Source organism: Candoia aspera, chromosome 1 (genome assembly GCF_035149785.1).
Source record: "Candoia aspera isolate rCanAsp1 chromosome 1, rCanAsp1.hap2, whole genome shotgun sequence".
Classification (NCBI taxonomy): Eukaryota; Metazoa; Chordata; class Lepidosauria; order Squamata; family Boidae; genus Candoia; species Candoia aspera.
The window spans coordinates 232,525,776-232,552,932 of record NC_086153.1 but is presented as its reverse complement, the minus strand read 5'-3'; the positions used below and the strand labels follow the sequence as shown (position 1 = coordinate 232,552,932).

The following is a 27,157-nucleotide window of genomic DNA, read 5'->3' as shown; positions in this document are numbered from 1 at the left end:
GGTGCTTAAAGATCAAGACGTTATTCGAACATTAGCTGCCATAATAGAAAACACCGATTTCGCTGCTGCCTAGACAATAAAAGTAGCCACCACCGCAAGTTTTCTGCAGGTTTCCTTTTCGAAGAACTCTTGACAAGTCCACCAGAGCACAGTTCATTTAAAGTGTAGGGAGTGGCGTGTGTTTGCCGATAATCATATTTCTACTGAGCTTTTTCCGCCCAGCTTGCATTGTGGGGATGGTAGTTTAATCGCGCTCTTGCCCAGGCCTGCCCGCCGTAGGAACTACACTTCCCAGGAGCTGTGTGTCCTTTCCTCCCTCCATCCACGTGCGACAAACTGCGACTGCCTATGGGCGATGGGTCTGTGCGCCAGGAGCCCGCAGTGCGGGCTCTCTATCGCGTAGTAAGCGCGGGAGTCGTGCCCCGTTCAGAAAGCAGCGGAAGGCTGAACCCGGGTCAGTGGATTAAGAGAGCGAGGTAAGGCAGACGCAGAGCCCTGCGCGGGGCTGACGGGGAAGAGGGGCACGCTTAGGCTGGAGGAGAATATCCCCGGGCCACCTGGAAGCTGCAGGACAGCGAAGTGTCTTGCCCCGGTTGTTTATCTGTTTAATGAGGGAGGGAGAGTGCGTGGGAAAGGTGATCACTTGAGAATACTGGGTGCAAGTAGTACGGCCAGAATATAGTGCAGAACATGTGCACGTGGTTTTAGGTTGTCGCGTTTGCATTCCCCGCTAATTGTTCATTACTTCTTTGATAAAGGGAAGATACAGGGAACAGAAGCGTTTATCTAGTCCTGAGTGCACAAACCTAATCTTATCGAGAAACAAAGATCAGGAAATAGGAAAGGGCAAGTGATTGTATTCGAAGCTTTATCTTATTCGGGGGTGGGGGTCCTGTTTGAATTAAGGAGGTTTGGTTTACTTATCCATTTATGCCTCTTCTTACCTGAAAAAAAGAATGCAAATTTAAAAAATAAAAGAAAATTAGTTGGATAAGAGTAGTATATCAAAGCAGGCAGATGCATTAGAATGTTAAAAATAATTAGGCATCTTTCAACAGTTCATCCATACAGCAAGTTCAGTTAAGGCCCACTTCATCAAGTGCAGGACATGTTATATTTTAAGGACAGTTAATAACAGAGTAATACAGGCATTTAAGAGCCATTCATAGCTGAAAAACATAGCTAAATTAGGAGACTTTAGCCAGTAATGAAAGACATCCTAGAAAACCTGAAATGGTCCTTATTTGCAGTGCAACAGTGTGAAACCTGTTTTCACAAACTAGATTTCACTGCATTTAATAAGATTTATTCCTTACTAAGTTTGTTTAAGATTGCGGCTTCTGATTGTTGGGCTGGAGTTCCAATATATGCCAAACTTGCATGATAAAGCCATAATAAATATTTAGCCTTTAGGATGCCACGTGACCAGTTATTGCTGCAACAGGCTATGTTGTCTACCTATCTGTGTGCTCTACTGGAATAAGGCCAGAATGAGTGCAACTGCAACATCTTTCCCACAGAATAAGAGAGATTAATCATGGTTTGCTTTATGATTTTTGGACTATAATACTCACACAGTAGCGTATATGGCCCAGTCAGGGGTCAGACTAGAACTGCTGTTATCAAATTGGCACGTGGTTGTGCTCACATGCATATGGGCAATATGAAGACCTCCAGATGTAAATGTAGTCCAGATCTCTTCGTGCCTCACCATTGGCCTTGCTGAGTCAGGCAGAGTTGCAATTCAATAACTTCTAGGGCCACACATTTTTCACCTTTGTGCTAGCATGACGTTGCAGCAGCAGAGGAGGCTGGAAAATTGTTGGACTGAGACAAAGCTGGAGAGTCCGGTCTTAGATGGGCTGAGACAATTTTGTGGTTAAGAAGGTAAGACCGAGTTAAAATGTTGATACCCATGTTAAAGAGTGTCTGTTTTTTTTTTCTTTTATCACAATAGATATCTTAGTCTTGAATTCAGAAGAATTCATATCTTTGTTGCAAGAAGCATACGTGTGCAAGCAGTCACTCTTAAGTTCTGTTTACTAGGCTTAATTGGTCACGTCTAATGACCTGGCAAGTGGTGGCTAGTTGGCTATTGCCTCTGTGTTTATTACATTCCTGAAGCAGCCCCATAAACCATATGTTGCTGCCTAGTTCCTGGGCAGCTTTCTGTGCATTTTCACTGGGCTGTTTATTTCAGATATTTAAACTAGAAGCCGTGCAGGACAAATGGCACAATTCTGAATCTGGCAAAAAGTTAGCAGGAATTGAGAAGTTGATTTCCAGTACAGAGTTCATGGACTGTGGTTATGGAAGAAAGGAAATAAAAAACATGTGTTATGGGATGACAGAGGGAAAAGCAAATTGAAAATAATAAAAAAAACTACCAACACTAAGGGATGAATTTCCAGAGGGAGCATGGAGTACTAAACAGACAAAATGAACATCTTGTATGTGATGGGAAAGCAATTTTTATTGATTTAATCAATTTCAGGGAGATATGCAGGGCTGGGGATTCAAAAAAGCCAAGGTGGCAGCTGTGATTGTGCAATTGTGCTCATTTATGTGCATCATGCGACACATGTAAAAAAGGGATGGGCTTTGATCATGCAGTTGCAGCTGCCATCTTGACTTTTTTGACATCGTCCTGCAGATACCCTTGAGCAATATGCTGGCTCAATCACAGAAGCAACTCTAGGTGCTTTTTTTTTTAATCCATTCAATCTTGTCTGATTCTTGGAGACTGCCTGGACAAGTCCCTGCATTGTTCTTGGTAAGGTTTTTGAGAAGTGGTTTGCCATTGCCTCCTTCTTAGGACTGAGAGGAATGACTGGCCCAAGGTCATCGAGCTGGCTTCATGTCCAAGGCGGGACTAGAACTCTCAGTCTCCTGGTTTCTAGCCTGGTGCTTTAACCACTACACCAAACTGGCTTTCAGGTGCTTTACACATTAGAATTAAAAACAAAATCATAATAATCAAACAGGCAACCAAAGAAACAGTAATAAAACCCTGAAAGCGCTTCATGGAAAGGACAGACAAAACTCAATTGCAATCATAAGGTACAATCCACTCACTACCCAAAAATAGATCATACCCCACCCTCCTTCAGGGATCACATGGACATGGAGTTTTGGCTGGTGCTGGAGAGAAGTCTTGTTCCCTTGTGCCCACCACCTGTGCTTCTGATGCTGGGGAGTCATATTCACTTGGTAGGATCATCTAGGAGAAGATGGCCTCTCAGAAGAATGGCTTGCTCTTTGAATGGGGCCAGTAACAATCTGAGATTCAGAACAGCTAGCATAAGAAGGGGCTTGTGTGCTCTGGAAAAACAAACTTCATACACAAAGTACATCAAGCTGGGGTAACTAAGCCATAATGACTGCCAGAATAGCGGGGCCTTAGAATTACCCTGCTTGATTGTTAGAAAAAATGTGACTTGCATTGATTTCAAGTTAAAGGTTGTTTTTTTTTAACCTTTTGTTTTAGGAAGTAGGGTAAACATTTTGTTTAAATCTACTGTTGTCTTGCTCTGTTTTCTTTAGGAACCTATATTCAAAGTGCACTGCATTAATGTAGTGTTAACATTGAGAGTTAAAAGTTCCATTGGGAGTTAATAGTTCAATTATCAAATTAGGTGATACGTTCTTATCCTTTTGAGAAAGAGTTGCCTGATATACGCAGGTTTGTTCTGAGTCTCCACGTGCTTGTATGTGTGTATGTATGGAGAGAGACTGAACGCCTTCAACTAGTTATTTTAGTTTAACTGCAATATAGAGTTCTTCATTTAATTTAGAACACCATTGGGTATGGTTCAGATTTACCCATACCACAGAATAGATCCATCAAAATCAGTGGAACTTGTTGGTCATGAAGATTTCAGGTCCACTGATTCCAGTAGGACACTATCAAGTACAACTTGTTGTACACTGCCTAGAGTCACTTTTTTGTGAGATAGGCGGCCATATAAATTTGATGAATGAATAAATAAATAAACAAACTGGTTCTAAATCTCTCCAATATTTTTTTTATCTCCCTATGTTAGTTTTAATGGCTATTGAAGGAGACCAATTGTATGTCCTCTAATGAAAAGTGCCTTGAAAAGATTAATAGCATAGTTGGGAGCATATTTGCTCAGGTTTTATAAGTGCATTGCATTTGTTTAACCCAAGAAGGTTAGCATAGAATTTCAGGCTAGGACTCAAATCTTGTACATGTTTACCTTGGCATCGCCATTTAATACAATTATTGATGAGTAATGCAAAGTCTCCTTCAAGTCAAGGTCAGCCTGTGGTGACTTCGTAGAACTGAGGACTCTGTAGCTTTATTGGCAACAGTCTGGAAGTGGTTTGCCATTGACTCCTACTGGAATGTTTTTTAGACTTCCTGGTCTAGCTTATAGCCCTGCTATTTCCTGGTGGTTCCTCATCCAAGTATTAAGAAAGCCTAACTTTGCTTAGCTCTGTGACCCAAAATCTAGTTGGGCATTTATTACAAAAAATTAATAAAATGATAGCATACACCATATGGTGTTGATATCTTCTCTCACGTATAACTTTCTTTCTTTCTTTCTTTCTCTTTCTTTCTTTCTTTCTTTCTTTCTTTCTTTCTTTCTTTCTTTCTTTCTTTCTTTCTTTCTTTCTTTCTTTCTCCTATCCCGCCTTTATTATTTCTGTCAATAACTCAAGGTGGCAAACATACCTAATACTCCTTCCTCCTCCTATTTTCCCCACAACAGCCACCCTGTGAGGTGAGTTGGGCTGAGAGAGAGTGACTGGCCCAAGGTCACCCAGCCAGCTTTCATGCCTGAGGCGGGACTAGAACTCTCAGTCTCCTGGTTTCTAGCCTGTACCCATTTTGCAAACTATATGTTTTTCTTGAGTATGTGATACAAGTTTCTACTCAGGTAGAACTGTATTATAGTACAGTTAAACTATATAAAAACCTGTATGTGATTTATTCAATTTGGAGTATAGGTAGTCCTTGAGTTACGACAGCAGTTGGGACCAGAATTTCCATCACTAAGCGATGTGGTTGTAAAGCTCAATGTCACATGACCACATCACTTAGCGACGGCAATCCCAGCAGTCCCCGTTGCCATCATTAACCAAATCCCACCAGTCATTAGCCGAGGACCCGTCCCAAGATTGTGCAGCTCTGGACCTGCTTGCTGTGCTGCGGCTGAGGCGCTTCTTGGTGTGCCGTGGCTCTGGGGCTGCAAGAAGCCAATGAGGCACAGCGCAAAGCCACAGCTGCCCTGGGAAGCTGCAGCTGCCTCAGCCCAGCCCCAGCCACCCTCACTGCCCTGCACTCTGTGGCCCCTGCTGCCCTGCCCTCCGCCACCCCAGCTGACCTTCACCATCTTCTTGCTCCTGCTGCTGACAAGGTGTGCCTGGCCTGGCCTGGCCTGGCCTGGCCTTTTGCAAGGGAGCTGCTGGCCATGTGAGGCCTTCTTCCCCAGGTATTGTGAGGAAACTGCTGTGTGTGACCTTGGGAAGAAAGCCTCACACAGGCGGCAGCTGCTTTGTGAAAGGCCAGGCTGGGCGTTCTCGGCCAGCAGCAGGAGCAAGAAGACGGCAAAGGTCAGATGGGCTGGTGGAGTGCAGGGGGCCAAAAGGGCAGAGATGGGGAGGGAAAGGCGGGTGGGGGGAGTTGAAGCCCCCTTGCGGTTGTAAGTGCAGGTAGGCTGCCAAGCACCTGAATTTTGATCACGTGACTGCGGGGGTGCTGCAATGGCCATAACTTTGGGGACTGGGCATATGTACCATTTATTCAGTGTTGCCATAACTTTGAACAGTCACTGAACGAATGGTCATAACTCGAGGACTACCTATATGCATATCATAAAATCAGTGCTTAACTGAATAAAAGGAAATGCCGTAATAAGATGCAGAGCAGGAGCAGGCCTGCAATTTACCGTATAAGGAACAAGGGAGACCAAACATTGGCTTGTTTGTTTGAATTTATTAGCTGCCCAACTGCAATGGACTCTGCAGTTCATAACTGGTTTTAACTAGACTTAACAGACTGAAGTCTTCTTTTCTTTGAACTACACCAACAACTTGAAAGGGTAAAACAAATCAATAATATTTTATTTATCAAAGAACACTGTACGATCAATTGGAGATAGTTATTTATTGATGTCTAGGCACATTTAGATTACAGGCCTGGATTATAGTAACAGCAGGAAACCTGATATCCATGAGAAACAAAGTCCCTGCAGATATCTCTCTTCCTGCTTTTTAATGTTTTTATTTCTTTTATTTAGATGCAATTATTTTCAAAAATAAGTAAATAGGAAGTTGGAATGCTGCCAAGCAGAGCACCAGGCTCCAGCACTCCCTGTTTCCTACAGTACCTCCAGGCCCCATGTGGTCCACATAGGCCAGCTTAGAAAATAAAAATGGTGGGTGGTTCTACCTTAGTGTTTTGTGTTACAAAACATTCCAGAAGAAGGAAGTAGCAAACCATTTCTGCTTGTTGACAGGACATCTACGTGGCCTGTCCCTCTGTGAAGGCACATAAGACAAGCATGTGATTGGGAGCATCTGGAGAGAGAGGGCTGGAGGGCATGGTGAAGAGTAGCTTCGTCAGATTGTAATCCTTTTGCTAAGGATTGAAGGAAACTCACCCAGTGCTGTAAAATGTGTCAATCCAAAGGTTCCTAATAGCTGAAAAGCAGTTAAGCAATTTCCAAAAGTGATTAGAAAAGGAAGTATGCAAACCCAGTGCCCTTTTGAAAGACGCCCATAGCAATTTGAGCAGAGATGTCTCCTAGAGTTCTAAACCCACCAGAGACCCTTGTCTTGTGGTCTTCTTGTGAGGAACAACTATATGGAGCACTTACGGGCAATCTCAAGTCTTTTTCTTGTCCAGAAAGGAATTATGAGGAGCTGGTCTACTTGCCAGCTCTTCATTCTATTGTGGTCATTGGCTCCACTTTTAGCAGAGCCGACTTCAGTTCGCCATTTCTTCCCTGGAAGTCCCTGTTTTGAGACCCTTTGAAGAGAAATCAACTGAGAAAACAATAATTAATTGACTTGTTAAATTTAGACTGCAACTTTTCTTTTTAAACAGTGCTTTAGCTAAATGCAGTTATTATATAGGAGTAATGTGAGAAAAATCCAACTTCTCTGGATTTCAGAATTTCAGGAGATGGCATCTGATGGCTTCTTTTTCTAAAGGGAACTCTTGTGGATTTTTAGGTTTGACTGTCTAGGATTGGGTGGGGGGCTGCTAATATACCTGAAGGTGGTGTGTAAAGCTTTGTTGATCCTTTGGATCTTGAGCATATTATATAAATCTTGTAGGAGATATATAATGAATTCAAGTTACTCAGTCTCCATCACTTTGGGGAGATGCTGGGAGAGACTGGTTGAGTGGGTCCTGGAATGACAGAAACCCTTCGTGAAGTCATAAACACTCTCCTTCCAGTGTAGTCAAAAGCAGTCTTTTAGGAAACAGGAGGAAGCTTTAACAATAGGGAGTTGAGCAGGGTTTCTCAACCAGGGTTCCATGGAACCCTAGGGTTCCATGAGAGGTCACTAGGGGTTCCCTGGGAGATCACGATTTATTTAAACAATTATTTCGAATCTGGGCAACTTCACATTACAGAGGTCAGTTTCATTCTTTATTTTTAGTTTAAGAACACTCTTAATGCATATATACAGGCCTACCCATGAAAGGAATATAATAATTTTGTAACTTCTGGCCTATATTTGAGCCTGAATGTGCAGGGGTTCCCCAAGGCCTGAAAAATATTTCAAGGGTTCCTCCAGGGTCAAAAGGTTGAGAAAGGCTGGAGTAGAGGGAGGCAAAACAAATGTATTAGTTATTGCTTTCCAGAGATCTCTGTGTGTTTTGTACTTCATGGTTCTTCCTCAAGGATTAAGAATGTTAAGAAGTCTGTGTCCATATTAAGGAGATAGTAATAACTGAGAATAGTTTTTCTGTAATGGGTAAAACCTGAACAGAACCCCAGATAGAGGAACTATGAAATAAAGTAGTTCAATCTGGATAAGGTTGTAGGTGAGATCCAATTAGAATATTGATCTGTTAACTGAAATATTTGATCATTTCCCCAATAACTCATATGCTGAGGCAACAGCTTGTTTGTAGATCAGTGTGGCACTCATCTGCCCTGCCTCTTCTTCATCCATGTGTGTAGTGTAGTTGTCTCTCCAGTTCTTGGACTATAGCAGCAGCAAATTGGTAGCATCAATTCTGCAATGAAGGGCGCATTTTTCATATACAGTTGTGGGAAAAAGAAAGTACACCCTCTTTGGGTTCTATGGTTTTATGTATCAGGACATAATAAAAATCATCTGGTCCTTAGGAGGTCTTAAAAGTAGGTACATACAACCTCAGATGAACAACAACACAATACATATTACACTGTGTCATTATTTATGGGTGTACTTTCTTTTTCACACGACTGTATACAACTGACTGCTGTAGAGTGATTTAAATAGGGAGTTTGGTGAATTGCTTCCCTGTTGGAGGAATTATTCCACCATTCCATAACACCAAAACTCACTACATTCCATAACACCGAAACTCATTCCAGAATACATAACGCATTCCATAATGCCGAAACAGAGGAGATTGCAAAAGCGGGCAGAGAGTAAGAGAGGGTGTACATCAGAGTTAGTAATCTCACTTCTCCCAGCCAGTGCATTACATTACATTTTAAATCTATGTCACTATATTGTCAAAAACAGGGAAGGTGAACACGTATTTGGCTGCAGTCCCATACCCATTAATCTATTGGTAAGCCTCCTTGAGCTCAACATGGCTTATTTCTGAATAGGCATGGATAAGATGTACAGCTACCCTTGATGATTTGTTCAGTGAAAGGCTTTGTGTGTAGAACTCTGAGATAGTATCAGATAAACCTACTTTCTATTTCCCAGTCTTTTTTTTTTCCATTTTAGGTACAAATAAATTTTGCTTGTGCCGGTAGGTTTTTTCCTCTTTATATTCATATAGCTTAAGTCTAAAGTCCTTGAAACTTTATTAAGACCAACTGAAATATAATAATTGCAATCTTTAATTATGGTAATAATTAAAAACTGGGCTGCGTGTGTGATTTTGACTATTCAAGCCATTCTTGTACCAAGTTTCAATCTACAATATTTCCCTACACTTGCAATGTCATCATGGTGTGAACCAGCCGTTGTTGAAATGATAGAAAGTCTGACCTTGCTGTTATTTTGGGACAATGATAAGTGAATGACTCTAGAACAGTGTCTCTTAACCCTAACCCCTGGGGGTCCCCCAAGACCATCTCAGGGGTCTACAAAATCAAAATTATTTGCCAGATATTGAAGATATTTGCAAACATTTAAAACAATGTCACTCTTCTCATTATTATTTTTAATTTGTTAAAATAATAGGTTTTTTCATGAAAAATACTTTATGTTAATATTGTTATTTTTACACGATTCAATAAATATTCCATGAATGTGTCAATTTTTAAAATGGTAAATATCGATAAATGTAACCCATACAAACCAAAGCTCTTTTGAAGTCCTCCATAATTTTTAAAAGTTGGAAGGGGTCCTAAGAGCAAAAAGTTTAAGAAACACTCGTCTAGAAGATGCTATAAATTGCTAGTGGGAAAATGCATTCAGCCTTACATGTAGTGAAATATAGACCCTTCAAAACATCGCAGTTGCCGATGTAGATCTTAGGAAAGTAGGAAGCTGTCTTTTATTGAGTTAAAGCATTGGTCCATATCACTCAGTAATGTTTATCCAATCCTTTCTTGTCTTTGACAGAAACTGGGAGTTTCTCCTTGACCATTGAGCAACTATTTTCTTGGCAGGCTCCTTGTCCTGGTTGCTTGTGAGAGCTTCTTTGTAGGCTGTGATGTAGCTGAAAGTTCCAATTAACCTTGAAAGAAGCTTTGTGCACCATGCATTACAACATCCTAACTAGAATATGATTCAACTGAGATAAAACCAGGTGAATAAGAAATCAGAAATGAAATTTTTGTTAATTACAAATGTTCACAGCTGACCTTCTTTGGACTTGGAAATTAGGCAGAATCAGGCTTGAGAATATAGGTGGGAGACTACCAGGATATCCCAACAGTGTAAGCTAGACAAGGAAATCCCCCACCCCCCACCCCCAAAAAACCCATCCCAGAAGAAGTCGATGGAGAAACATTTCTGTATTGGCAAGAAAAGCGTGTGGACATGAACATGAAGTCACAAGATATCAAGGTTGACTTGAAGGAGTCTTCGTAATTTTTTAAATGGCTAATTAGTACAATACTATTATCAGAAGTTTATTCTATCTATCTATCTATCTATCTATCTATCTATCTATCTATCTATCTATCATCAAATTTATTCCCCATCCATCTCACTCAGAGAACAACTCTGGGCAGTTTACATAAAATAAGAATAAAACATTAGTTAAAATACAATAAAACAATAAAACATTAAAAATAATCTTCTTAATAAATAATATGTTCCAAGAGGTAGATGGTAAAAAGTTTTTAATTTAATTTCCAAGGAGCATCTTTAGTGTGTTAACCACCCCCAGGGTTGGCTACCCTTCTTCACACCCATGTGAGATGGCAGAGTCAGGTCATCACTCCTTTCCGGAAGGCCAGGGGAGTGGGGGCCTGCCTCACCTCAGGGGGAAGAGTGTTCCATAGGGTGGGGTAATGGCAGAGAAGGCTCTTTTCCTGGGACCTGCCAGATGACATTCTTTTGGTGACAGGACCTGCCTGACCGGGTGGGATGGGTTGATGTAATGGGGATGAGGCGGTCCCTCAGGTAACCTGGACCCATGCCATGAAGAGCTTTAAAGGTAATAACCAACACCTTGAATTGGACCCAGAAGTAAACTGGTACCCGATGCAGCTCCCATGGCTGCATTTACTTTAACAGAGTGGTTATAGTGTTGAGCTTATGTAATTCAACTCACTCCTCCACTATGATGGACCCTGTATGCTCTTAGGTTTTTTGGCCTCAAAGTCTATCCTAGAGAGTTGTTGTGAACTGAAAGTGTGTTTCAAAGACAAGACTTAAGTGTAGTAGATGAAGAAATGATATTAGTATTAGCTACTACTTACTAAGACAGTAGTCCAGCTGAATAAACTTTGCTGCTCCACAGTGTTCCATGTTCCTTTATTTTGGTTCCCTTAACCCCCCCCCCCTTTTTTTTTATAATTAATATTCTGATCTGGCTGACCCAAAACATTCCATTGCATTGGTCACTGGTATCAAGTAAATATTTGATAGGCCATAGAAGACATTTGTGGGAGCCGGGCAGAATTTTGTTCTTACGAAATGTTATTGCAAAGTCAACACATTCCTGGCAAGATGAAGGTAGGGATTAGTTTGTGATGTTCTCCACAGGAAATTTCCTGGGGTGCCACGTTCTCTCCTTTTTTTACAGACATAGCTCTGCATGTTGGGATAACCAAGAATAGATTCAGCATTGTGGCCTTCACTGAAAAGAATCCGTTCCTTCTCAAAGTAGTAAAGGAGCTACCAGGGAGCTATGTCTGAAGAGGCTGAAAAAATGGAAAAACGGCCCCCCGACCCTCCACCAGACCCACGCTGGAAGTTCCTTGTTGCCTACCTCTGTTTCTATGGCTTCATGAGCCAGATCAGACCTGGAGAGAGCTTCATCACACCCTACCTGCTGGGAACTGAGAAGAATTTCACAAAGGAAGAGGTGGGGTCATCTGATGGATTAGCATACAAGGGACAGATTAGTTGCAGTGGGCTGAAGAATGCACTGAAATGTGGGGTGTTGAATGGTCTTGCAGACAATTTTATGAGCAGCAGTAGTTTTGACAAAATGCTTGGAATGGCTCTATTAATGGGACAATGGAGGGAAAAAGAGTATGATGCAGCAGTGCATGGCAAGGATTCATATGGAGTAATGAATCCTCCTTTCTTCCTCCTCTTTATTTGGCTCTTGGATCATGGGCTCATGGAATGAACAGGGGTGCTTGGATTAGGAACAGACAGACCTACTCAGACCTTCTTTTGTGACTAAAGGCTTACATGAGGGCTGGGATGGGAAGAGGGTTCCACAGAGTCTAAGCTAGCTTGCTTCTGAGTAAAAGTAGCAAAGATGTGGGTATGCTTGCATTCTGCTCCAACATATTAATGCAGTAATGGAAGTTACTGAAATTTATTTCAGAATAGTGAAGCAGTGGGATGATCTGCTTTTTTTTTCCAGTTAAAATAAAACTGAAAGGAGTCTCAGCCTGAACATACCTGCTGCCTGTTGCCCTGGTGATCTGAAGTGCAGCCTTAAAATTTAACTTTAGAGTCAGCAAATAGTTTGGCAATACAAGCTAGCAAGGTAAATGCCTAAACTGATTGCTCTGAGTGAACTCCTGCACTGTCTACATTCCGACTCCCTCCAGATGGGTTGGACTATGGTTCTCATCATTCCTAGCCAACATGGCTATATTTGGAGTTCTGGTTCAGTACATCTGGAGGACACATTTTGGGAAGATCTTTGTTGTGGTGAAGGTATCACATGGCATACTATAGAACCTTAAAAAAAATACAAAATAAACCTTTTTGTAAGGTTTTCCTCCCCCTTTTTTGTTATTTTGTCCTCCTCCTCCTTTGAACTGTCTCCTCATCCCCCATTCCCCTTAGGTTTCATTTATTGCTACTGTTGAAACCTACTTACTTTTTTTGTAGAAGGGAACCCATGTTTATTCTATAGTAATCTCTGCCTCATTTAATATTTTGTGCCAGTTATAGGTGGTGATGGACTTTTCAAAGCCACTGTGAATCAGGCAGTTTGGAATCTTAAATTTGGTGAAATCAATTAACAGCTTCTCCAGCTTGCTTGGGGCTGGCTGGTACCAGGCCATAGTGTGATATTGACACTTTGTTGATGAGCTGATGGAAACATGAAGCTTGAGTGTCCCATTGTCCCTTTATCAAATGAATGGTTATTCCCACCTAATCCCGTGGATTGGGTAAAGTACAGATGGCCAAAGGCCACATTTGTTTATTTATTTATTATTTTATTTATTACTCAAATTTAGCCACCGCCCATCTCCCCCAGAAGAGGGACTCTTCTTCTGTGGGCTACATCATATATATGAGGAGGGCTGTTTGGGGAGTTTTGTTTCTTATGAAATGCCTGTTGTAGGGCTTGCGCTACACTACAGACAAAGACACTCATGTGTTTTGCACCTCAGAACAGCAGGGCATTGTGCTATCAGCTTTCAGCAATCACTGATAAGAGACCATAACAGGATAACTTAAAGGACCACAACAAAATTCACTGGGGAGGGCTGCATACAGTCCTGAAACTGCAGGTTGCTCCTGCCTGAGTTAAAGGATTTCATCCAGACTAGAACACTGATTTCTATGTCTTGTTTCCAGTTCTAGTTTTCAGAGTTTGCTCAATCATAGCTTGAATCTTTAAATGAAATTGTAAATCGGTTTGTCCGAAATTAGGACATGTACAAGGTTTGTGAATGGCATAATGCTCTCTCATTATTTGGTGTGACATTAGCTCCAAGCTGCCTAATTCACGTGGCCTTGAAAAGTTCTTCGTCTTCAAAGTCTTGGGGAAGGCACATACTTACTTTTGTCTGGAAATGATTACTGGGTGGGGGACAGGAGGCCTTTTGTAAAGCCAGTCTTCACATAACTAAGTGTTCTTTATTTGGCCACTTCCAGTAAATAAGGACACTGTCTTCCTCCAAGACCTAGAAGAGAGCTAGCCAGACTCCTTCCTCCAGCTCTTTTTTGCTCTTTTGGCTTTGATACAATTTCAGGGAGAGAGTTCAGCCACCAGGAAGTAAGTATCTCCACACAGAGAGACAGGATTGTGCTGCTCTTGCTAAGGTGACTGCTGAGTTACAGTCAGGGAAGCTTTATGCTGCTCATTTATATTACAGTGGATCAGCGTTTGCCAGAAGCGTAAGAAGATCATAGTATGTTCACAGCATTGTTGCCTGTGAGTATAAGAGAGAGAAATTTGTGATGAGCCTCGCTGTAGCATGTTGAACATTCATGCTGGCAAATTCAGAATAACGAATCCCACTTAGTCACTACACAAGGTCTAAACATTTTCATGTTTGTTTTTCCATTGATCTTTGTTGCTTTGCAAAGGTAAACTGTTCATCACAATCTCTAATGTAGAGTTGGGCAATCCAGGTCCTGAAGCAACCCTCACCTCCTGCACTCCGTTAACATCTCCAGAAACATCCCAAGATCATACCTTCATAATTTGATAGCCAAATTAATTTTAGTGGGCATGATTTTTACCCAGTTGGATGAGGCTGGAGTAGCTTGAAGAGTGGGGGTAAGAGCATAAGCCTTCTGTAAGGCGTCTATTCCCATCCTTGAACTCCTTCCTTACTCCCCAATTTGAGGGCCCCCAAATATAAATCACTGGCCATCAGAATTCCATCTTTGGCTCACTTGTGAGTTAGAAGACTGAATTGCAACTCCTGCCTGAAATAAATTGCCGATTCCCTGTGCCTCCTTACTCTTACTATAAAGGCTGCATGCTGAGAGCCAGTTTGGGGGGGTGGTTAAGGCACCAGGCTAGAAACTGGGAGTTCTAGTCCTGCCTTAGGCAGTAAGCCAACTGGTAGGAAGGAGGAAATGGCAAACCTCTTCTGAAAATCTTGACAAGAAAACTGCAGGGAGTTAACCAGTTGTCAGGAGTCAAGACTGACTTGAAGGCGTGCGTGTGCATGTGCACCCACACACACACGCACATGCTGAAATTATTTTGGAAATCATATTTGAATAAAAAACCATATTTTTCTTTGAAATCAAGAAATATTGGTTCAGCATCCTAATTCATAGAATTAAATACCCCTTTGCAATTCCAGTAATTTGAAATGGTCTTTTTTCTTCATAGACTCCCAAGTTTTGATACAGTAACATACTAGATTGTCCCAATTATTTTTAAATATAAAGTTGAGTGTAAATATTTTTATAGAAGTGTAATCATACCTAAAATGATTATGATGCTGGTAATCTCCCACTTTTTTATCCAAAATAAATGTTCTAAATACAGATTAATATTTATTTTCAGGTCATTGTCATAAGAATTAGTTGACTAATCTCTCAACTAGCCAACATAGTACTGGTTTGTTTCTCTCAAAAAAAAAAAAGATTTGAAAGCCCTAATGTTCCATGGATGTTTACTAGTTTTAAAGAACCAGAAGCTTAGAATGAGGAGTTAACAAAAAAAAAAATGGAATTTTGCATGGCTATGTTGAGGTGACTGTGACCTGCTGCTCTGGTTTCATTAAGTTTACATTTTAACACTTGATCTCTCTTTAGTAATTGAGCAAAGTCTATTTTCTCTCTCATCCCTTGCAGAGGTCTCTCTGGGACATTGGCAGCTCTTGTAGTTTTTGACAAAAATGATCACACATGGGCAGTCTGTTCACAAACACTTTGTTCTGCCTTACTGCTGGGCTCTTTGGAAGAGCCAGAGCTCAACATCCTAGGTTACCAACAAGTGCATGGCAGTTTCTTTGCATGCTGAGAGAAGGTGTATCTGTGTGTTTGGGGTGGGGGGGTGGGGGCAGAATCAGTCCTGACTTACGGAAACCTTTGTTTATTTACTGCTCCATGTCATAATGGGTGGAAAGTTGTGGAGTAGAACTTTCACCCTAATCTGTCCAGTAGCTGAAGCTTTCTGGGCAGAGTACAAAGTTACTTAAAAATACGAAAAACCAAAGAACAACTGTTCCCCTGGCATATTGTGGGTACTGAAATTAATAAACTAGCTGCAAAAATTCTTGGGTAAGAGAAATGTACTGGCCTGACACTAGAAAGACATCAGTGCGAATGTCTCAATAGGCAAGCAATAGGGCAAAACATTTTCAGATGGAGTTATAAGAGATGACCCAAAGCTGAATAAGGTGTTAAAGGTTGGGAACAGGTTCTAACCAGTCTCATGGTGGGTAATGTTTCCGGGTGAAGGATTCCAGCAAGTATTTCTGAGGAGCCTGAGGACCACAGTGGGCAGGTTATAGCTATTGGTGGAGCTGATGTATGTGCTAAAGTTTTATTTTTTATTTAATTATTTTCTATCCCACTTTTATTTTTATAAATAAGGCAGGGAACATAACTATTACTCCTTCCTCCTCTTATTTTCCCCACAACAACAATCCTGTGAGGTGATTTGGGCTGAGAGAGAGGGACTGGCCCAAGGTCACCCAGCTGGCTTTCATGCCTAAGGTGGGACTAGAACTCACAGTCTCCTGGTTTTTAGCCCGTTGCCTTAACCAGTAGACCAAACTGGATCTCTTTGCCTGGTTTTGTGGGGAGCAGTTGGGGAGGGCATTCCTAACTAAATTTAAGCCTAAATTCTAGGGTTTGCACTATAGTTTTTGCATGTTTCTTATCTCAGTGGCAGCAAATCATGTCACTGGTTTTTGACAGCTGTGACTCAGAGAGGGTCCTGACCTGCAAATCAATCAATCAATCAATCAATCACTGGAGTTCAGGTTGTCCATCCCTGATCTAGAAGTATAAATGCATGAATCCAGAGAGAGACATCATATATTTTGCATCAGCTGCATTTATCAACTGTGTGCTCAGCTACTTTTGCTAAAATACCTCAAACTCCTTGACCAGAACAAATGACTCAGGATGACAAATGTCCTTTGAGGGTAGAAGAAGGAGGAATGGATGAACTGCCAAATGCCAAATCCTAGTGATCTTATGCTAACAGGGCTGATATACTGGCACACATACTTCCTCTGATCTGTGGCCTATCCTGCCCCCCCCAACATTCTTTTTCTCCCCTCTCTTCTGCTAAAACATCAGTGATGGAAAAGTGGTGATAGCAGAGATCTATTCTACTGCTCTTTCTTTCGTCCCCTAAAGCTGTATCTTTAATAACATAGACTGCTAGGAGAGGAGGAATGGCTCCATATTTATAGACTGAGGTTTCCCCAATCTTATTATCTCTCCCATATTTATTCTTGTAATCTTAGTCTCCTGCTGATTCTGATCCTCTTCCTGTTTGATATCTTGCTTTTGGTGTTCTGTTCTCCTACCAACTAAGGTTGTTATATTCATATTATGGGCTTCTCGGCTGAATAAGACAGAGAGAGTGCTTGGGAGTTCCATGATGGGAAAAAATACATTTGTATGTTTGAAAAGTAAATACATTCTGGGAAAGCCCTTCAATCTAGAAGTCCTTTTGGGTCTACAAATATCAACCTTATGGAACTAACTGAGCAGATACCAGATGCCCCTGTAACTCGATTCCATCTGCTAAAAAAGATATGTCTGTCAGGATTTCAGAATTTTCTAAAATATAGTAGAGCGAGTCTTAGGAAGATCAAGTATTTTACTTAAAATAAATACCTGGGTGTAGGGTGTTAACTTTTAGGCTAGTTTGAGTTAGGAAGAAGAAATTACTCATCGTTCCTCAGTACATTCTTATATACCATTCTTCCCCCTAGAGTATGCCAGAACGTTGGACTTCACCTCCCCAAATTTCAAGGAAGTGTGCTTGGAGTTGAAGTGACATACTGTAAATCTGGAAGATAACAGGCTGGGGAGTACTATGGATTTTTATTAAAAAAAAAACTTGACAGGATGGTCAGGACAAACATCTCTTGAATCAAAATCTTTGGAATTCTTGTCAGTGAAAGTGAATTTAACCTCCTCTGTACTTATAATCTGTTCTCCGTGGGAGATTTGGCGGGTGGGGTTGGTCAGCATTACAAGGTAGCTAAGTCTGACCAAAGTTCAGAGTCTCCTGCTTTTCTGTTTCCATGGCTTAAAGCACGTGAAATTCCAATCTAAAGCAACTGCAAGAAGCTTAATCAGCCTCCTTGGCAAATATACACATGAATTCCAACCAGAGCTGGGATCCACAAGGGACTGTTGGGAAAACTAAGGGTGTCTTCTACCCCAAAATGTTGCTTCCCCTGAGCCAGCTGTCATCTTGCCTTCCTGGTGTTTGTCCTTCATTGATGTCCTCAGTGCACTACAAGGTGCATCCTAAAAACTTGTGCTGTGAAATAATGATTACATGCCCCATAAATAAAGGAGGCCAATAGGTAAAGAGAAAAGTTTATTCAGCAACAGTCTTTTGATATAATTTTATTGAAGAAATTTTTAACAAGATAAAAACAATAAAAATATTAGAAAAGAAACAAAATAAGAAAATAGTGAATAAGAAGACAGAAAAGGGAGGAAGGAAGGAAGGAACTTTCAGTCTTTTTGACAGCAGTTATAAATGTTCTACCAGGATATCCCAACAGTGTACGCTGGACAGGGACACCCCCCCACCCAAAAAAAACCCCATCCCAGAAGAAGTCAATAGAGAAACCTGTATCATAAATCAGTTGCACTTGGTTTGGTTTTGTCTTGCAGGTAACCAATGAAATCACACCTGTCCTGGCTTACTCTTACATGGCAGTATTGGTGCCCATCTTTCTACTCACAGACTATTTGCGGTACAAGCCAATGCTGGTGCTGCAGAGCTTGAGCCACATTGCCATCTGGCTGCTGCTGATCTTTGGTACCAGCATCATTGCCATGCAGTTCATGGAGTTCTTCTATGGCATCACGATGGCTACGCGAATAGCCTACTCCTCCTATATCTTCACCCTGGTCACCCCTTCGCGCTACCAGCGCATGGCCAGTTATTCCCGCTCTTCGGTGCTGATGGGCGTCTTCACCAGTTCGGTGCTGGGACAACTCTGCGTCACAGCTGGAGGCACCCCCTTCATGACGCTGAATTATATCTCGCTGGGCTTCATGTGCTTTGGGCTGGTCTTGACCCTCTTCCTGAAGCGTCCAAAACGCAGCCTCTTCTTCAACAGGAGCAAGACCAGGTGTAATGGTCCCTCATCCTCAGAGCTGGACAAAATGAACCCTGGGGCAGGGGAGCCCATGTGGCATAAGGCCTCTTCCTGGAAAAATCTGATCTTATTCTGGATGGTAAAGGAGTTGAGGACTATTATACAAATGCCGCAGCTGAGACTTTGGTCCCTCTGGTGGATATTCAATTCTGCTGGCTATTATCTGATGCTTTATTATGTGCATATTTTATGGAATGAAATATGCCGTACCACGGACAACAGAAAGGTCTACAATGGTGGAGTGGAAGCTGTTTCTACCCTGCTTGGTATATTTGGATATTTCCCTTCATCTGCAGTTGTGCTTTATGCATTTATCTTTTTGCTCTGCTGTACCCCAAACAGACTAATCATGAGCCCCACTAATAACGAAGCAGACTGTCTAAGATCATTGCCCTAAGCACCTTCATGTAAAGGCAGGTTCCATTGTTCATACAAAGGTCATCATGGATACTCTATAATTATTTAGTTGTGATTCCCATTATTGTAAAACTAAGAAATCTGCAGCTGTGGTTGTAAAAGTCACTTAGAAATAATGAGATGACCTGCGTTAGTCAACTAGTTGTATGGAAACACGGCCAAGGTGCTAAGCCCTTGCATAAATAACGAGTGTGCCTTTGCTTGTCCAGATGCTTATTATTTATGCAACTCCCCCTATCGCCAGGCATGTAAAATGAGTGCCTTATCTGATTCGCTAATGCCAGAAATCACAGGCTCAGTTTATGTCATCTATAGTCAAAAAGAGAGAAGGAGCACTTCCAGCAAGGAAAAACACCACTGAAAGCGGCAATCAACACCTTATAGAAAAAGCACTGACGTTTCCCTGAGATGTCTCTCTCTATATTATTTCCCGCAGTTAACATGTTCTGCTGCAATCATAACATCCTCTTTAATTTGTAACTTTATTCCTACTCCCCCCCCCCCAAATTGATTTACCCCATTCTAAAATCCATGTTAGTATAGTGGTATTCACTTTGATTCATCTATATCTCTGGTCTTGGAAAAAATCTGTGTGTGTGTGTGTGTGTGCTGTTCAAGGTGAGCCAGCCTCCAGTTTGTGTGTCAGCTATAATGGACTGGATCCAGAAAAAATTGATTGCTAAGAGAGTCTTGCATTCCAGTAGGTCAGAAAGTTGCCAAATCTTGTTTGATAATATTTTTTCCTCACGGCATTACTGGATGTACCTACTTAATATCCCTTGGTAGGACGCTGCATAGAAAACTGGAGCCCTGTTTACCCATAAAGGTCCTGTTCCCTCTTGACAGCCGTTTGTGTTTTCCCAGGTGCCATCACTGCTTTTGCTGCTGGCTTTGTGAAGATCCGATGGGCCTTCTGGTCAAAACTGGTGATTGGGGTTGTGACAGCAGTCCAGGCGGGCCTACTTTTGTTGATGAACACAACCACCAACATTTGGCTCTGCTACGTGGCCTACATCCTTTTCAGGGGCTCCTACCAGTTTCTTGTGCCTATAGCCATGTGAGTGATGGTGGTGAGAACTGACAACTAAATTTACATTAGGTATGCTGGTGAAAATGGATACGCAGCACTTCCATCAATCCTGGAAATCAGTTCAGTATTGGAGTAAGAGCTATCATTCATGTGTCTGTAGAGTTATATGCTTGCACATGTGTACAGACACACAGCATGGCACAGGATCCAAACACAGTGCATTGTTCCAGGATCCTAAAAGTAATGCAGGGGTTTTGTAAGGATGTTAAATACTGCAAAATCCTGGATCAGATGGTCTTTACTATCCTGTCAGACCAACAGGTTGATGCACCTAGCCCAAAAATAGTTCACTATTATGATGTTGATAAATAATTTTGTCTTCTAAAATCTTATTTTAGATTTCCAGGTTTTTTTCTAAGAACCCCACCCCCCACCGCAAATTTGTAGCAGTAGTTGTATTGCTGTAGCACACTTCCTTGTTTGCTGTCCTCAGATGTGTTGGTTGTAAACCTACACATTTTGTTGGCATGCGTATTATAAACATCTGGAGGTGGATGCAAAAGTCTGCTGTAACATTTTCAGATTTTAAATAAAACTCATGCTAGCAGTCGTGGCAATTGAAACATCTCAGTGATGTTTCAACAAACCAGCTGAGTCCTTGTCCATAAAGTGACTCTACTTTCTCCTCGAGATACTTTGTATTGGTGGCAAAGCTAACTTGCTTCCTCTCTCTGACTGAAGTTTCCAGATTGCATCTTCGCTGTCTAAAGAACTCTGTGCTCTGGTGTTTGGGGTCAATACTTTCCTTGCCACAGTTCTCAAGACCATAATCACTATCATCATAACTGATAAGAGAGGTCTGGCTCTCTCAGTCCACCCTCAGGTAAGGAGAAAAGCAAGTGTACACCATAGTTATGGTAGCTGCCCCTTGCTCAGTAGCCACTGCCTATTAGTCAGGTTTTGCCTTGCCTTGCCTTGCCTTGCCTGTTGGGGCATGTTTAAGTTCCCCCTGAGCAACAAGCCAAAAGAAGCTTGAGTGGAGATACAGAATCCTCCACAGTGGAATTCTTCTGTTTGGTTTGTCAGTTTAACTTGCATTGTCAATGAACTACACAATCCAAGGGGAGGCAAATATAATTCTTTATTATTGGCTATACAGATGAGAGTTCAAGGCCAAACGCTAGAGGCTCTACATTGCCTACCGTTGATACCTATTAAGCCCAATTTAGTCAATGGAGCTAGCTTACTCCCAATTAAGTGAGTAGATGTTATACTTTTTTTGGGGTAGTAGAAGTGGAACAGTGAAGTTAAAAAGCATGAAAGTTCTGAAAACCAGCATTATCTTTTTCATGTTTTAAATATACAGGTAGTCCTCACTTACTGACCAGTCGTTCAGCAACTGTTTGAAGCTACGATAGTGCTGAAAAAATAACTTTATGACCAGTTTATGACTTTGCAGCATCTCTCAGTCACGTGATTGCTATTACAGTCAGTACGCATTGTTCTGTGCTTGACCCGTGGTTTTTCTTTTTTTCCCCCTTGCAGAGCAAAGAGATTGGAGAGGAAGGGATTACAAGAGAGTAAGCAGGCACACAATGGGAAATACACCAGGCTGTTTGTGTAGCGCATTAGCGGTTGCCGCTCCAGCACATTTCTTTTGATGTGTATTCCCCATTGTGTGCTTGCTTACTCTCTTGTAACCTTTTCCTTTCCAATGAATGTAAATACAAACATTAATTTCTTTCTTGTTAATTATCCCAGCTAAATGAAGACTACCTGCATATTCTGGGATTCCCAAACATTAAAGGAATCTGTGCCAGCTTCTGGATCTCAGTTCAAAAGATATGCCAGTGCAATCCCATGATCTTAGTAGAAGTCGACAGAAATATACTTCTGCCCCTCTTAAAAGTGCATTCAAATTGCTGCCAATATTTTCTGTTTGCTAATATGTATGTATTATAGAATACATAAGTATTAATATGTAATAATATGTACAGCATCATGTGGCACAGAGTGGTAGGCGGCAGTACTGCAACTGAAAGTCTCCCCACGACCCGAGTTCGATCCCAGCGGAAGCTGGACTCTCGGGTGGCCGGCTCAGGTCGACTCAGCCTTCCATCCTTCCGAGGTCGGTAAAATGTGGGCCCAGCTTGCTGGGGGAAAGGTCATTACAACTGGGGAAGGCAATGGCAAACCACCCCGCTCTATAGTCTGCCAAGAAAACGTTGCGAAAGCGGTATCCCCCCAAAGGGTCAGACACGACTCGGTGCTTGCACAGGAGACCTTTCACCTTTCACCAATCTGTATTGCACTGATTTCAGAACATCTCACCTGCATGTAGTAAAGCATCATGTTTTGGAGAGCAGGTAGTTCAAGAAGAGGAAATCTAATTTGTTCCCTTAAGAGTGATCAGGGCTGGCACCTGGCAGTGGTGGGCTTAAGGAAGTCCTAAAATTAGCTGCAACCACCAGGCTGGTTCAGGCACAAAGGTTAGAAGTTGGAATAGATTTGCTCAAGCAAAATATTAAATCTTCATTACTGGAAATCTTTGAAGGTAAACCTTTAGCTGGGCTACTGCAGCTAAACTAATTCTGAGGTAAGGGGAAGAGCAAATGACTTCTTTAACTCACTTCCAATTCTGCACGTCACTATCACTGAGGTGGCAGGATTCCTCTGGCTGTCCCTCATCCCTCTTCTCCTGGAGGAGAAGGAAGGGGATTGGGATTGACTGCCGATGGCTAGGGCCAGTGTTTGGGTTCAGACACAGTACGGTGTGGCACAAAAGTAACGAGGCTTGTGGCAGGTGGGGAGTGGAATTTCCAAGAGGCATCTGGATGGCCACTCTGGAAAGTAGGGTGCTGTACAGGGTGGCCCTGTTCAGGGCTCTTCTCTGGCTCTTTTTAAGGTCCGTTTCTGCTTTTTTTTCCCTTAGGTGGATTGATGGTTAGCGTTAATTTCTTATGCATTGAGATTATGAAGCCCCGTATTGTCCTTCCTCGAAATACTCACCAGTTTTCTCCTCTTTTAGTTCTATGTCTACTTTGGCTACTTCACCGTTCTGGCTGGGGTATATCTGTTGTCGTTTGTGTATGTGACTGCAAGGCACAATGCATGCAAGACACCCCAAGAGGCCACACCAGCCAAGGAACTCTGCAGCCCAGCTGAGGAGAACCTGGTCAAGGAAAGCAGCCCAGAACTAGCTAGCTCCAAAGCTTGAGAACTACCACAGCCTGTGCACATATATGGAGACGGATTTGCCTGCAGTGTCCCACGTGAGGTGAGGCCGGTGCCGCTTGAATGGCAATCAGCACTTCTCAAAGTCAGTGCATCCCTGTTCTCACAATATCAGATCTCTGCAGAAGCCCAGAGGAAAAAGAGCTTGCTTGATTTAAGACACAACCTGTGTGCAGGTAACATTTCTGGCAGCTGCAGTTCTCCCTCTTTCTCCTGCAGGCCCCTTCTTCTCGAGCCAACTTGTACCGAAGCAACATTTGCCAATGTTATAACTGGGCACCTGGTTATACGATTGTATGAATTTGCTTTTAAACATTTGTGTTCCTAGTCCTATCATGTAAACTTGCCAATAGACAGGGCAAGCTAGGCTAAGGCACTTTTAATGTTGATGCTGGTAAATATACTGTGATGTGACTCTTATTAACTCAAGACACATTTCTGATTTCCCCTTTTAAGAAAACAGAGATCCTTTTCACACTTGACTCCTGGTAATTCTAATCCCAGAAAGCATGCTGTAAACAGTGAAACTACCAGGCAAAAAAACATATGCCCTCAAACTCATGAGGAGGACCGACTGGCAGACATAGGACTAAAGTGAGCTTGACAATCCAGTCTCCTTCATTAGAAGCCAAGAGCTTGCATTTTGATTAATGCTCGTGCTCCTCTCCCACAAAGACCAAGCACTTCTTTTCAAGCCATTTTTTATGGGGCTGACTCACATGATCCCTACAGGAGCCCACTGGGAGAAGCAGGATTTGAAAGGAAAGTAGGTCAGAACTTAAGCAGAGAATCTTTAAGCAGCAACCTGTATGCATCACTAAGCTTGTCCATTAGGTGTGCATGCAGTTTTATTTACAGTGAGTATATTTTTAAAAAGATATAGCAAGTCTTGTGGCTTGGGAGTCATACCTCTCGACACGGAAGCCCTGGGTCCTCCCCAGATTCTGGTAATTCAGGGGTGCTTCACAGATACCCAGAAGGATCTGTTACTACTTCATATGCTCCAGGACAAGCCCAGGCTAGGCTACGCTTCCAGTAAAGACCCGCAAAGTGCAGCCAGCATTAGAGGAGGATACTTTCCTTTATTCAGTGCCTTTAGAAAACAGTTTATAATACACAACACGCAACTGACAAAGATATAGAGATCCACAGGCTTTTAAAACTGCATTAAAATTTCACAAAATACAGTAGACAGTAAGAAAACTGACTGTATGACTTGCACAAATTTTCCCCACCGCAGTAATAACATTTTATTAGGACAGTAAAAACAAAGCTAGGTAGGAATTTAGCACCTTGGTTTTTAAAAACCAGCTCGAATGGGTATGGAGCAAGCATCAACCGGGCCAAGGTTTCGGGCACCAAGATGCAAGACAGGTGATGTAGGTCAGACACTCCATAGCAGTTAAGCCTACATGCAGAGGAAGGGTCCCAAGCTGCTTTGCTGTGACTCGCCCTTAGGATGGCTTTTAAAAAGGCTCCGGAGTCAGGAATCCAAGCAGTGCTTTTATAGGGGAGCAAAGCATTGAGACACAACACCAGTGGGTACTCCAGTGGCCTCCACCCCTTGAAATATCCTTGTGCTTTAATGCTTTGGAATGCATAGGCATGGTTCCTGCCCCAATATCAGGAGCAGGGGAAGATACAATTATTGACTGGATGGGTGGGTGGGTCTCTCTCAACTTTGGTTTGTAAAAAGTGGCTAACAGCATTTAACCCAATGTTCGTTAGCACAGGGGTTTTGTCAGGATTTGAATGAACCTGATCTGATGTGTTGAAGGCAGCTCCGTGTGGCTGCCTTTGGCTTTCTTGTCACTCTACTGTTACCTGGCAGCTGCTTTCTAAAGCCAGGGACTGTTCATGTTATGTGCTCCCTGGTATTTTGTAACTGAGGTTTGAACTTGGGATGGTCTGCATGGAGCAAGCTCTCCCTCCAAGCGGTGGCTGCTCTCAGCAGGGCAAGGGGAGAGGTGGCAGGGCTCTGATAAGTAAAGTGAGCTCTGGAGGTCCCCAGGTTTTGCTGTAACCCAGTTTCTGTGGCAAATGCCAGGCAGACGTAAAGAATGGCAACTTCCCTGCAAAGCAGAGAAGAAAAATCTTTTAAACGAAACAAAACAAAAACAATCTTCAATAAAAGAACAAGTATGGATTCCTTTTGTGGCAACTTGGCTCCATTTGTGCTTCCCTCCAGGCCCCTAAGGAAAATTCCACATGTAAATCACCTTTGAGATTGTTCCTTTTAACACTTCTGTCTCCTTTAAGAACAAGAAATGGGCATTTAAGGGACATGGGAAGAATGGTGCCTAATAATGACTAGTGTTCTCTCTCTTTTCTGGCCCTGTTTCTGCAGAGGATGTTACAAACTCTGCAACAGGAATGGGAACTAGCCTTTGAAGGGAGCAGTATTACTTCCTTCTGTGTCTGAAATGAAAAAAAGCAAAAGCAGTTAAGCCAGCATGTCCCTGTTTGGGGAAGCCATCTTGTACTAAGTCAATGAAAATAAATAGATATCCCATTTGACCTTGGTTTTCTTTGTTAAAGGAATCTATGGACTGTTGGGAAAGGGAGGTGATCAGGGAAGCTTTAAGACAGTGTTTCTCAACCTTGGCAACTTTAAGAAGTATGGACTTCCACTCCCAGAATTGGCTGGGGAATTCTGGGAGTTGAAGTCTACACGTCTTAAAGTTGCCAAGGTTGACAAACACTGCTTTAAGGTAACAAGAAAAAAAGCCATCAAACTTTACATATGAGAAGGGATTGAAAGAGAGAGAGAGAGAGAACAATTTCAGGCGCTGCACTTCCTGGAGATGCCTTGTATACAATCCTGTTCTGCCTGAGCCCCTCCAGCAGCTGTGCTCAGAGGAAACAAAAACGAAAAACAGCATCAGATCTGTGCCGGAAATCATAGGAAGATGCTCTTTGGCTTTTTTGTTCATTTATCTGCTTGGTCGCTATATTATGAAACTTGCAGGACACATTACCCTGATTGAGGGTGGAGGTGGAGGAATCACTTGCCTGTGCCCCATTGCAGCAGGGGAACATTTGGACTCCCAGCCTCCACTTGCAATCAGCACATTCAGGGGTTCTATTTCTTGGAAGATGTCATGAAGCTGTTTTCGATGCACAGGACAACAAAGGCATTTCTGCAGCTGTTGCTCTTCTGTTCAAGCAGCTTGCCAGATGCCAGCGAGGAAGCCTGGCCAGTCACCACTGTGTCGTCTGTCCGCCATGTCTCACAGTAGCTCTCTGTTAGTCGCCGTCCCTTGGAATCAGAGCCATGCCACACGTACTTCTGAGGCCTGAAAAGTATCTTCACGTTAAGGCCATTTCACACACAGAAGCACTACGAGTGTATTCCTACACCCTGCAATGTTACTGCTTAACTGTAGTTGAGTCAACTCTACTTGGCTGGGTCAATGCAACTTAATAAGTTATAAATCATGGGTTAAGATCACTGGCTGGGTTCATACAACACAGCAAGCCAAAACATAACCATACTATGGATTTGTCTGATGCATGAGCCCTGCCTCCTTGGTTGGTGGACCATGATTTTGTACAGGATTTGCAGTGCCTAATAGTGCCTGAGCTGTTCATGCTCCATAAAGTTAAGGAAAATCTGAGCAAATCT

At 42.3% G+C, this 27,157-nt stretch overlaps 2 protein-coding genes across 8 annotated transcripts in view; one reads left to right on the top strand and one right to left on the bottom strand.

The window, feature by feature from the left end:
• Positions 1–328: 328 nt before the first annotated feature.
• SLC19A1 (solute carrier family 19 member 1) lies at positions 329–25,631 on the top strand. 4 transcript variants are annotated; one of them, XM_063289151.1, is made up of 8 exons: positions 329–476; positions 1,787–1,887; positions 9,778–9,964; positions 11,411–11,692; positions 18,361–19,117; positions 20,133–20,325; positions 21,040–21,181; positions 23,327–25,631. In XM_063289151.1, the coding sequence occupies exons 4-8, from the start codon at positions 11,516–11,518 to the stop codon at positions 23,513–23,515; spliced, it is 1,458 nt and encodes a 485-aa protein (XP_063145221.1). In that variant the 5' UTR covers positions 329–476; positions 1,787–1,887; positions 9,778–9,964; positions 11,411–11,515; the 3' UTR covers positions 23,516–25,631. The 4 variants fall into 4 exon arrangements, with proteins under 4 accessions (XP_063145221.1, XP_063145222.1, XP_063145223.1 ...); XM_063289152.1 differs by lacking the exons at positions 329–476; positions 1,787–1,887 and having other exon boundaries at positions 9,751–9,964; XM_063289154.1 differs by lacking the exons at positions 329–476; positions 1,787–1,887; positions 9,778–9,964 and adding an exon at positions 12,206–12,331 and having other exon boundaries at positions 11,563–11,692.
• COL18A1 (collagen type XVIII alpha 1 chain) overlaps positions 24,595–27,157 on the bottom strand; it is a 185,130-nt gene continuing 182,567 nt past the window's right edge. For all 4 annotated transcript variants that reach the window (XM_063289150.1, XM_063289147.1, XM_063289149.1 and 1 more), the window contains one exon: positions 24,595–26,828. In XM_063289150.1, coding sequence (XP_063145220.1) covers positions 26,615–26,828 — 214 coding nt within the window. In that variant the 3' untranslated portion in view covers positions 24,595–26,614. The remainder of the gene's footprint in view (positions 26,829–27,157) is intronic.